This window comes from Phodopus roborovskii, unplaced genomic scaffold (genome assembly GCF_943737965.1).
Source record: "Phodopus roborovskii unplaced genomic scaffold, PHOROB, whole genome shotgun sequence".
NCBI lineage: Eukaryota > Metazoa > Chordata > Mammalia > Rodentia > Cricetidae > Phodopus > Phodopus roborovskii.
The window spans coordinates 19,314,413-19,327,188 of record NW_026126482.1 but is presented as its reverse complement, the minus strand read 5'-3'; the positions used below and the strand labels follow the sequence as shown (position 1 = coordinate 19,327,188).

The 12,776-nt window shown below is 42.0% G+C and overlaps 1 protein-coding gene across 5 annotated transcripts in view; it reads left to right on the top strand.

Moving 5' to 3' along the window:
* Positions 1–8,642: 8,642 nt before the first annotated feature.
* The window catches only part of Phactr1 (phosphatase and actin regulator 1), a 458,550-nt gene continuing 454,416 nt past the window's right edge, over positions 8,643–12,776 (top strand). For all 5 annotated transcript variants that reach the window (XM_051194363.1, XM_051194365.1, XM_051194364.1 and 2 more), the window contains exon 1: positions 8,643–8,789. In XM_051194363.1, the coding sequence (XP_051050320.1) occupies positions 8,687–8,789 (103 nt within the window). In that variant the 5' untranslated portion in view covers positions 8,643–8,686. The remainder of the gene's footprint in view (positions 8,790–12,776) is intronic.

Here is a 12,776-nt window from a genome sequence, read left to right as displayed (position 1 = left end):
AATAAATCTTTATAGCTGCTTACTGTCCAAAAAGTATTTCCAAACAATATTGACCCTCAGCACTGTCTATATGTCAGGCTCTGTGTTATCTATATACATTATCTCATGTGACCTTGATTTTTAATCAATTTAAGCTGTGACCCCCCCCCCAATGTGTTTGCTCTGCTGATTGTCAGTAATAACATCAGATTCTTAGGCCAATGTTTTTCACTATTTCATTGTATTATCTCCTTAGAGGTTGAATAAAACATGTCTTTGTGGTTTTTCTATCATTGTGTTATGTCCATGAAAGATTTTTTTTCCTTTCAGTATACTAATATTTATGAAAGATGAAAATTCATTACAATAAAATTCCCTTTCTTTCATAAGTAAGCCCCACCTCCCTGTGGCATTTATGCTGGGTGAGCATAATGGAGCAACTAGATGTGGAATGGTGAATTGGGAGCTTGATGTCTTCAATGCCTTTGGTTGACAGATACTAAAGGTACTCAACTCTGAACAATCGCATTCAGGACTCCTTCAAGAATCATAGTATTTGTAATGCAGGGATGAGAACCCTATAGCTTTGTATGTGCACACAGGGAAGTCTTACATGTTAATAGTTAGACATAGAAACCCTGTTATAGAATTTGGCAGTTTGTTTAAATCCCCAAATGGGGGAAATAATCACCAAAGTTCCTTTGAAATTGGTACCTCTCAATCTCCCTGTGTTCCTGTGGACTCTCACTGGTGGAGTTAGTGTGATTTTCTTAAAATCTCTGTGGGCTCTAGCAGAGTTGTGTCCCTTAGAGATATTATTCTCTCTTCCTTCGATAAATCTTTTGATGTTTTTAAGTTCCTATCTTGAGTTTTAAGAACAGGAAAATGCAATTTAACATGTGATTGATTTTTAGTCCCCTCCAAGAGAATTGAAAATAAACTTTAAATAGACAGAGAATCCAGCACACTCACGTTTCAAAGACTATCACTGCCGACACATCTGTCACTAGATGTCCAGTTTTATAACTTCAGAATTAGAGACTAGGGAGATGTGGTCAGTAGAGGTGCTGGACATTTCTCATTTTCTCAACTCAGCATTTCCCCACTTTCTTACTTTTGACCAGTATCAAGAGATACTGAACTAGATATGATTTCTGGCTATTTTTTTTTCTGCAAAGCAAAGAGATTTGCATATCACAAGCAAGATGAACATAGCAGAATCTATTTGGCAGAGGGAAAGATGGTATTTGAACTTGTGTTATTTATGCTTTGAAATGAGTGTATCCAAGGTAGCATAGAGGAAAAAGGGTTACTTTTAGTAGCAGCAGCAAGAGGAGCCAAAAGCACTTGCTCTGCTGAGCCCAGCCTTCTCCATAACTTCCATGGCAAGTCTTCTCGGGTGGTACTTCATAGGGCAGTCCCAAGAGAGGACTGCCCAAGGAAGACTCTTAATAAAATGTCCTTGAATAAGATTTAAGAATCTGCCTCTGGGGCTAGAGGTGGCTCAGTGATTAACAATGGTTACTGCTCTTGCAGGGAGCCATAGTTTGGTTTCCAGTACAATTATTGAGAAGCTCACAATCACCCATAGCTCCAGCTCTATGTGATCTTGCATCCACTTTTGGCCTCTACTTATGTGCATTTGCAAACAGGCACCCACATACCCACACTCACACACTTAAATACATACACAACATTTTAGGTAATAATAAAATCCGGTGGGGGGGGCAGGGAGTATACTTTTTCTGCCTCTGGACCATCCAGATATCTTCAAGCCATGATCCCAATTGTGACATTTACAAAGTCGATACTCTCTCTTCTGGCAGAAAAATGCTAACATGTTATATAAAGTCCCCCAAATGTGATCATGGGCCTGTGTGAAATAAAATTAAGTGGCTCCTCAATATAAAAGTGCTTTTTCTCTGTCTTAGTTCCCTGCCTTTTTATTTTAGCTTCCAACTAATATGAAACCTTCCTCCAAGAACAGCAGTAGAAACTAATTTGCTCTTATGTAAAAATAACTGATAGTGGCTGAAAGTATTTCTTCTTCCAGGGAATATTTCATATGAATAAAGCCTCAGATAAAATGTTTGCAGAACCATGCTATTTGATGACAGGCTGTTCCCTTTCATTGGCTGAGAATTTCATACATGTATATAATGTTTGATCAAGGTCTTCCTCACTGTCTCCCCTCCAGTTCTTCCTCTGTTCCCCCAACTCCATGTGTTCCTTCCTTTCTTTTAAACCTACAGAGTCCATTTGGTCCTCCAGTACATACATGACTTAATGAGAAAATAACGGAAAGATTTTTCATGAGTCAAAGCTTAAGACTTAAGAGAATGATTTGTAGACAGAGATGAACCACTGTCCTTTTGTTCCCCTCTGTACCTGTGCAAGCATATTCACATGTGTGTGGAGGCCACAGGTTGACATATGGTAACTTCCTAGATCATTCTCCACCTGACATAATGAGAAAGAGTCCCTAACTTGAACCTAGAGCTCATCAATCAGCTAGTCTAGTTGGCCATGTTGCTACAGGGATCCCCTGTCTCTGGCTCATGAATGCTGGGATTTCAGATGGACTACCATGCCTACCCAGAATTTACATGTGTACTGACAATCCAAACTTCAGTCTTCATGAGTACCTCACCTGATGAGTCATCTCCCCATCTCCAAAATTCTGCTCTTGAATTGTGCCTATTTGGGAGTCAACTCAATAAAAATGGATAAATCTTTCTGTACAGACAGCCTATATATCTATAGGCTTGTCTCTGAATTTAAAAAGCCACAGATCAAAACATTCTGGGAAAAATTGCAACTATACCGAGTATGTTCAAATGTTCTTCTTGCCATTATTCTCTAGGCAATAATATAACAACTATTATATAGCGTGTATACTGTGTTAGGTGTTATGGGCTACCTAGGAAATATTTTATGTGTACAAGGGGATGCGTGTAGATCATATGCAAATAGTACACCACATGATGTAAAGGAATTAAGAGCTTGAAGATTCTAGTATTTATGAGGGTCCTGGAACCAATCCCCCACATATCCTAGGGAAACTAACATCTTTGTAAGGCTTCACCCTAAGTACTCTGCCAAGACATCCAGGATGTTATTTTACTTGAAGAGCTATTCTAATATTTCCAAGTTAAGTTTAAATGGTTTATTGTCCAAAGAGAAATGTCCCCAAGATTTCATACAGGTAGAAGACTGAATTTCATGTAGCCTAAACAGGGTCTTCTAGAGAGTTCTACAATATAAAGAGATGATTGAATAAGGTCATTGTACGATTGTAAATGAGAAGAGCCTCAACAAGCAAATTAAACCTTACCTGAACCCAGTAAAGAGCAATCAGATGGTAAGGAAGACAAGTTACTTGCTTGTTGGGGTCTTCTCTTTCTGAATAATTGTCTCTGCCAGCATCAATAGAATGAAACAGCAAACACCAAAGGTAAATTAACACAGCTGATATTTTCCCTTATGCCTGCATGCCATACTCAGAAGCATATCTCTATTTCAAATCAAGTCTATGCATTGCAGATCTATCTTCTTACCACCAAACTGGAAACAAAAAAGGCAAATACAACCAAATCCAGATGGTTTTAGCCCCACATTCTTGTACTCTCATATGGTTTGATTTCTTTGGATATTTTAAAATAACTTTTACTTATAGGTCACATAGATATTTTGGCATTGTCTGACTTAGCTTGCACTTGGGTGTGTTTTTCAGTTAAACAGTTGAGTGCTTAATGAATGTTAGCATGGGACATCACCACCTACTCTGCTTTTCTTATATGCCAGAATAATGGTGTGACATACAATGGAATTAGTGATACTTTTAAACAGGTTGACGTTGTGAAAATACAGCCTAGCTGCACAGTTCTTGACTTTGACATTGCTTTTTGAGAACTGATGTTTTCTCACTTTTATAAGAAATTTTCTAACTTGATATGGTAGTGATTTCTCAGGTTAGCCTGAACTACACAGCTCAACAAATCAATATCTACAGACACAACTCAGTGGCAGAGCAATGTCTATCATAAGCCAATCCTTGGTTTGATCCCCAGCTGATGGGAGATGTCATTCTGTAAATATGTTTCTCATAATGGTTAATGAATAAAGCACTATTGGCCAATAGGAAAGGAATATAGGAGGGACTAGGAAACAAGGAGGATTCAAGGAAGTAGTAAGGAGGAGTCAAGATGAAGAGTCTGGAGAGAGCAGGACACCAGCCGGCTCTCCAGTAAGATGAGACCATGTGGAAATACATAGATTAACAAAAATGGGTTAATAATTAAGACAGAGCTAGCTGATAAGAAACAAGTAACTGGCCAACAGCATTACATCAAATACAGAGTCTTGGTGTGTTAATTGGGGCTGGCGCAGCAGCGGGACAAAACGAACGGCGGGAGAAAATCCTTATTCCTTACACCCAGCACCATATGAGCATCAATAATAATAATGGTGATTTCATTACATGCATGTTCCTGTATATAATCTGCATCTGTGTTCCCCTGAGGAATGAAACTAGACTTTGAAAATCTATTTCAGAGTCAAGCATGGTGGCACACACCTTAATCCTAGCACTAGGAAGGCAGAGATACGCAGAGGTTTGAGCTCTAGGACACCCTGGTTGACAAAGCAAGTTCTAGGACAGCCAGGGCTACACAGAAACCCTATGTCACAAAAGAAGAAGGAGAAAAATAGGAGGAAGAGGAGGTGGAGGGGAGGAAAGGAGGAGGAGGAAGGGAGAAGTAGGAGAGGGGAAGAGGACGGGGAGAAGGAGAGGGGAGGAGGAGGGGAGGAGAAGGGGGAGGAGGGGAAGGGGAGGAGGAAGAGGAGAAGAAGATGATGATGGTGATCAGTTTCAGAAACTGGTTAGATTATACTTTGAAAATATAATGATTATTTATAAAGTCTCTCTTTGTGAGTAAACATTTCCTTTGCAAATCTTTGCTTTTTTAATAGTTAAAATTCCACCCACCTCTTACAATCATAGCCCTTGCACATCACTCCCATCGTTTCATCTGGGGGAGGGAGAGATGGAGACAGATAGACGGCAGACAGATACAGACTGTGCCCACATGCACGTGTGCTGCAGCACACATGTGGAGGCTAGGGGACAACTCCAGGTGTCAGTCAGCACAATCGCTCCTGTCTGAAGCTGGAGCCCTTTGTTGTAGTCTACTGCATCTGCCAGGCTAGCTGGCCCACAAGTTCCCAGGGACCCTCAAGTCTCCACTTTATACCTCACTTTAGAAACACTGTGCTTACAGACATGCATTACTACATCTGGTTTCTATGTAGGTTCTTGGGATTCGAACTCAGGTCCTAACGCAGCAACAGCAACCGGGTCATGTTTCCCAGTCCCAGCACTTTATGAAGTACTTCATGTTTCCTTTCCTTGATCAGTTCTCTAGAAATACTCCATCCAACACAGATTCTAAGTCTCAGGAACTAAGCTGTTTTTCAAATGTCCCATTTAGCTTTCTTCATCAACTACTCATTTACACTTATCACAGTATCTGATATTTTTCAGCTTAATCTCTCTCCCTCCTTTTTCTCTCCACTCTCCCTCCCCCTGTGTCTCTCTCACCTATGAGTCATTATAATTTCAATAGAAGCACAATAGAGGGTTAGAACCTGACGCCCACACCCTACTGTAAGTGAAAGGAACCAGAAGACAGCTTTCTCTTTTTGTAAATGTCAAGTGTTCACCTGTCTCTATTAAGGGCTGAACAGGAATTCAACCTTAAAGACCTAAGGTCTGGGGTCTGAGCAAAGCTTTACACATTCAGAGACCATGTGGACTCCCCACAACACCATCTGATTGGTCACTCCACTTAGTTCTTCTATCCGGCTGATCTCCCTGCAGCACTAACTTGGAAAACATGGTTTGCTCAGATATGGTGGGAGATCCTACCCCATTACTGGTCCACAAAACAACAAAGCATTTCCTGGTTTCTCTTCTGGGGGACAACCCTAACCCCTAATCCACCAAAGGTAAGGGATCATGAAAGACACAAATTGAGGAATCTCAAATTTAGCAGACACTCACTTGTCTCTTCTCTGGGCTGTGTACTCGGGGAAGAGGAATCTGGTGATCTTTCTCCCAAGTTTTTGTAAACATTGTGTCTCCTGTCTTAACCACCCATCCTGATGCTATGCTGTACTATACTGTACTAATCATCACTTCTGCTTAGTCCATACTAAGTGGAAGAAGGTTGCAGAAAACACACACTAGGGCATGACCTTGTTATCGTAATAGCTTTTATGAACAAGTCTACAAGTCTTATGCCTAAAAGTCTTCCCCGGGAATGTGGTATGGAGAATATCAAACCCAGTTAATGTGGGAGACCCAACCAAAGCTGCTTTTTGCCATCGAGATGATTCCGTGGCATTCAGAAAAGAGGAATGCACTGAGGCGTTTTGAAGAACTGACCACGCAGAGACAGAAAGAGGGAGTGTGAAACCCAACTGGTCTTCTGCATTTCTCTCCAGAAAACAGCTCACAGTTTTAATTGCCCACCTCGTTTGGCAGCTCACAAGGAAGGTGGCAGTGCACCAAACCCCACTGGAACAGCCTTCAGGATTAGAAAGTACTCTGCACCTAGGAGAGCCTAGGAGACAGGAGAATCATTTTAAATGCAAATTAAATTGAGGGGGTAGCAGAAAGAACACATAAAAGATGGTAAAACAAAACCTTTCAATTTTCTGAAATTAGCAGGCTAATGTGTTCGAAAGAGCAGCCCCACTCAGATCCCATCTTGGGGGGTAGCATTTCATCACAATATAAAACCGGCAGATCCGTCATTGCCCTCCACTCTGTGCTCTTGACTGGAGATTGAAGGGGAAATTAGAAGCTGTTCATTTGGGCTTGCAGGCTCAGCAGCCCTGCTCAGCTTGCCTTCTGCTCTCCATCAGTGGCGGCACCCTGCTGAAGGAGGACAAGTGCTGGTGAGTGACTGTCTTCTAACTTTGACAATCTTCCCTGCGTGTCTCTGGCTACCTTTGCCTTTTGTGGGCTAGGGGCTTGTCTCCCGTTAGATCTGTGCTGTAATGCGTCTTTCAAAATCTGGGAAATTTCAAACAGCATTTTACGCTGTTTCTAGAGACCGATTCACAGAAGGAAAGAGTTATTTTCAGCCTAGATGCTGGTGAGTGTTTCTGTGTATTAATTATAATGGGAATGTCGAACAAGCTGCCAATTAAAGGACCTTTCTTAATCCTCCTGCCCCATTCAGCAATGAGGTAAGGACAGGTGCCCCAGGGTGGTCTAGACAACTCTTTTCCACTGTTTAATCATTTACCATTTTATGCTGTTCTAGCTGCAAAGCAGACTGGAATTTGAAATTGTAAAAACAGATCTTTAAACCATAATTCTGATTTTTTAAAGAAGTGTGAGATCTCTCCACTTGAGAGATGGGAGAGTAGGCTGTGAATGGTCCTGGATGATGTAAAATCGACATGTAGATTTGGATGGTTCCCTGCCAAAGTTTTACATGGGAAAGTGGTAATTTCCTTCCTTCGCAGAGGAGGGAGTGGAGGGACTGGAGCTGGCGTCACCTTCTGTTGCTAAGGTAACATGTTCTGGCCATTTTATCTGATAGAGCAAGTCCAGTGGACAGAATACATTATTCATCACTGATCTAATCAGATAATCAAAACTGTTTACTTTCGCTGGGAATATTTAGCAAGATCAAAGGCAGCTGGTTGAAGCTGTTCATTTGGACTATCAACAGCCTTTGGTTTTACGGGGTTGCTTTTTGCAGTAAGTATAATTTGCTGTTGGGGTACCTTTCACTATTTTTTGCAAAGTTTCCTCTTACTAGACTTGGTTTCTTAGATGAGTGTGTGTAGTCTTAGAAAGTGAATGATTGCTTTGGCTTCCTGATTTTAAGGACTTTGTCTTGTTCCTCCTTAAAGATATAATAGTGCAGAAATAGAGACAGTTCGTCTGTGTCAGTACAGGGGAAACTCATGGGCTGCATGAGAAGGGATTGGATGGTTTTCAGTGTCAGGCTAATGCATGCTATAGGAAATGATGCAAGGCTATGATGTTTGTTACTGCTGCCCGAGCCACAGTTCTGTACCAAAACAGCCTATACAGGGCTTAGGCAGATGAGGTGGTAGCATTGCATAGAATGCTGAAAGGAATGGCTGGAGAGTAAGGAATTCAAGGTACTTGTACAGCAAACAAGCCACCCTGTATTCTGGGGAATTCTCTTACTAGAAAGGACAGCAGAAGCCCCTGGATCAATGCAAGAGCAACCTGCAGAATAAATGACACTTTCCAAGGCCGTTTATCGGGAAGACTTTTAAAACCTGGAAGTGGCTGAATTTAAAAGTATACCTTGGGTCAGCTAAAATACAACAAGGAGAAAACAGTATGTTACATCTCTTTAACCCAGATCATTGTTTTTTTTTTTTTTCCTTTTTTTCCCATGTAGAATATGTTAATTTTTAATCAATGTTAACTAAAGGTTGCATCTTCTCATACAATACAAAGTCTCTGGCAATGGGGGCTTTGAAATTAGAAATGTCAGTCAAATGTCGGCATATGATAGGATACTCTTTCTTTCTTAAAAAAAAATAAAGAATAGACATACTTGACAGCCTGAAATACTCTGGATGTTTTTTCTTTTTCTTTTCATAGATATCTACGTGATTAGCTTCTCTCAAAATCCTGTTTTAAACATCGAAGATGGATTATCCCAAAATGGATTATTTTCTGGACGTGGAGTCTGCTCATAGACTCTTGGATGTGGAATCAGCACAAAGATTCTTCTACAGCCAAGGAGCTCAAGGTAACAAAGGCAAAAGGGGAAGCCCCTCACCCTCGGGCTGCTTTGTTGTAAACAGTGCAGCAGCATAGCTTCAACAGCTTAAGCTCTGTCTTAAAAGTTCATCGGTTACTATTTCCAAATTGATAACATTTACCAAACTGCTGCCGAAATTTCAGCACAGGCTGAATAAATTCATTCATCTTGGGGGTGTTAATAGGTGCCGGATGCATACCTCTGATGGCTATGTTAGAAAATGACACCCCCCCCCAGCCCCTTGAGTAGAGTCTGGAGCTCATGCCTAAAAGGACTGAGGGATGCATTTCCCCAATCATAGGTAGGCAGCTACTGCACCGGCAGAGACCCTTGGGCACCCTGGCCTAGCTGAGTGTCATCCGGCTGGATTATGGGCATCTGAGATAAGTGTGCCACTTGTGTAGCTGCCTTATCTGTTCTCGGTGATCTGGGTTGTTGCCTGGAGAATCCTCGGTGCACATCTAACCCCCCCCCCCCGTGAAGTGAGTTTTCATTACCTAGTTCACGGTAGTAGATTAGGCTCTAGCTTGCTTGCTGTCCTGTCCTGGCTTTCACTTAAAATGTTTGTCATTGCTAAAGTAACAAAAGAATGCCAAGTGTTTAATCCTCTTCATGAGTAAGAGATTTTTATTTTTTAAAAAATCATAGTTCATGTTTTTCATGACATCTTAAAGATGTTCATTCAAATGATAGCTATGCCCTAGAGCATGCAAAATACTGAGGAGAACAGGGGTCCTATTTAAGCAGGAAAGTAGTTGAATTCTTGGAAGCCACAAAGCAGAGATGAAAAGGAGATACGCTGCGCTGCTGTGCTGTAATCCTGGCATCTTTCACAGCTGCATGACAGGAAGCTCATCTTGGGCACTGATAATAATCCCCCCTGGTTTCCCCCATGTGTTCTAAGGAATTGCTTGTGTGTTGCTCATGGCTTGTGGTAAACTTGAAGGCTTGCGAGCCTCCTTTTCTATTTTCTGGGTGTGAGCCTGTGCTCTTAAAGTCAAGAGGGGCTGGATAGTATCTTCAGTTTGTCTGGGTCAGCAGGCTCAGCATAGCCTGATTTGGCAAAAGTGATACCACGGGGAAGTCCCATCCTCTAAGAGGAGGGAGATAGCATTGCTACACGCTGCCATTTTAAGGGGTCTAAGAGTGTTGCTAGGAAGAAGGGCCAGAGGCTTGTTCTGGAAGTACAAGTAGGTTGGCGACTAGAAGTAGACGTGGAATTAGAAGAGGGAAGAGAAGGGGGGGGGGGGCTTCCTCCCTGTCAAGGGACCTGACTTCCTACCCTTCTACACCTGCCCCAGTGCAGCCCATTCTGAGTCTCGTTCCCTGGCAGGCTCACCTGAGCTGCAGAGCCAGAAAGGAAGTAGTAACTGACTGTGGAGGGTACAGCTGTCTGTTCACTTTGTCTTGAAGATGACAGACTCTTGGCTTTTATGGGAGGAAGGCAAGCAGGGTGTGTAGGAGGCTTGAGGATCACAAGGCAGCCTGGTAGCTGTGGCAGATGGAGCTCTGGGGGTGGAGTGGTCAGAATTGTCACCAGCAGTGACGGTGGTTTAGGCTCCAGAGCTGGAATAACTGGGAAACACATGGGAGGTGGCAGCATAAGCTATGGCTTTTCCTTTGGATCACATGTGCCTGTGGGTGAGGAGGATGCTATCCCAACCTAGGAATCATAGATTTGCAAGATTGGAAGTAGGATTCCCAAACATCAGTTAGGCCAGGATCCCCAGATCAGAAATCTAGGTGTCCTGAGGTCTCGGAGTTTACAGTTAAATAGGAGTGAAAGAGCCAGTACCCCTCTCTAGGGACCCATATTTAAAAATCAGTTCATATAGCCTTTTGCAAACTGACAACAGTGACAGATTTCTAAGTTGTTAAGCTCATTAATCGGGCAGGTTTTAAAGTGCTTGAAACAAGAGTCTGCTATAAAGACACTGTGCATCATCGAATCAATAAAACAGACATCTGACTGAGAGTTCACAAGACACCCAACAAATCTTAACTTACAGCAATTTCTGCTTCTAGTGAGAGGCAAACATACATGCATGCATTTACACCATACCACACACACACACACACACACACACACACACACACACACGGGGGGGGGGGGGGAATGTTCAGTAAACATAAAATCACTAAGATTGTGTGTCTTGTCCCAGAAGAACCTACAATTGGACAAACTTCAGACAGTATGCTGTGATACATACCCTCACCCACGCTTTCACTCTATCTTAAAACATGGTCCCAGATCCCCCAACACCGAGGACCATCACCACGGAGTCTCCTGCTTTTGGGAGCTCTGCCTCCACTAGGACTTGGAACTTTGCACTCCAGTGACCCAGCTCCCCTGCAAGCAGATTCTGTCTGCTTTGCATGGGTACTGAGACCTTTGCATGGGTTCCAGATGAATGGTGAGTGGGTGAAGGCTCAATACCACAGCCTGCATCCCTCTTTACACAGCAAACACTCATGTTTGCAGTGCATGATGGAAACTATATTGAATCCATGTGAAGACTCTGAAGACGAGGAGAAGGAGGGCTATGTGATGGCTGCTTCTCAGGGAGGATGTGTTGGGCAAAGAGAATCCATCTCACTCCAGGCAGCTCTCTACTCACCCAGACTAGCCCAGTATAGAGTGGTATGAGGAAGGTCTAAAATCCTGGATGTGATGCCCTCTTCTAACATGGTCTAACTGGAAGTTCCATACAGAATTCATAATACAGAACTTGGGTTACTGAAAACCTGATTGGCTAGGCTGTTGTGTGTTTGTTGGCTTTGACATTCATCCATGCAGTTATTTCTAAAATTTGAACAAGTGCTTTCAGAGATATAAATCCTTTAATGAGGAAAGAAAAAAAATATGAGAGTTCCCCTTCTTCCTTTCCTGTGTGATTTACTTTTTTGTATATACTATTCACAAAATTCTAGAAAAGAACACCTTCAAAACCAGTTATACACAAAATGTCTATCAAAGCAATCACTTTAGAAGTATGGTTTCTGCTGACTCATAGGTATTTTGTTTAATTTTTTCATTAAAATGAAAATATCCTGTTCCAAAATAGAGGAGAGTATTCTTATTAGCTAATACAAGGAGAGTATAGGAAGATTCCTTAAAGAGACGGTAAAAAGAAGTCCCCAACTTTTCAAAGTACCCTTGGAAGTTCCTGAATTGTCATGTCTATGCCCTGTTCTGCTAAGGAAACAGCTTGTTTTTTCAATTATCCATTTCTCTTTGATGTGAGTACAAGATGGGAAAGATTAGCTGACTTGGAATTCTGCAATCAAAAGCATGATGTGCTGTGGAGAACAGGGTGGGAGCAGAGAAGCCCACAGGCCTGCTGGTTGTCCCCTGGAGGCAGATGATGCCCTTCTGGTTAGTTTGGGAGTTCTTTACCTCCAGAAAATACTGGCAACATGAAGGGAACTCTGTAAAGGCCCCCTGTAACTCAAAAAGGAAGGTTCTGGAAGCTGGTAGTATGTATGACTTTCAAAGATGTACCATAATTCAGGTTCACCATCCTTAGGTTCGGACAGTGATATCCCCACCTTCAGCTTCAGGTTCTGTGATTTTACAGTGCTCAGCTGAACCAAGAGGAACATCTTTTAAAGTTTAACAAAAGGAGTATCATGGGATTTTTTTCTGGTTGAAATGAACACAAGGCGAGCTCCTCTCTAGACTAAGTAAAACGGATTCTGAATGGCCAGGCCTCTAGAAAACCAGATTCCAACAGGCTTCTGGGTTATTACACCATGATGGCTCATCTCCACATGTCTTCTTCGCAATTAGTGCTAAAGTTTAAAAAGAAAGCACTGTATGTAGTTTAAATTAGAAACACCCCAAGAAATTTCACACGTATACACACACACACACACACACACACACTTCTCCTGTGGCTATTTTTGCTTGGATATCTTTCTTAGCCATACATATATAGTTAAATGTTATAAACTATCATATATTATAAATACTGC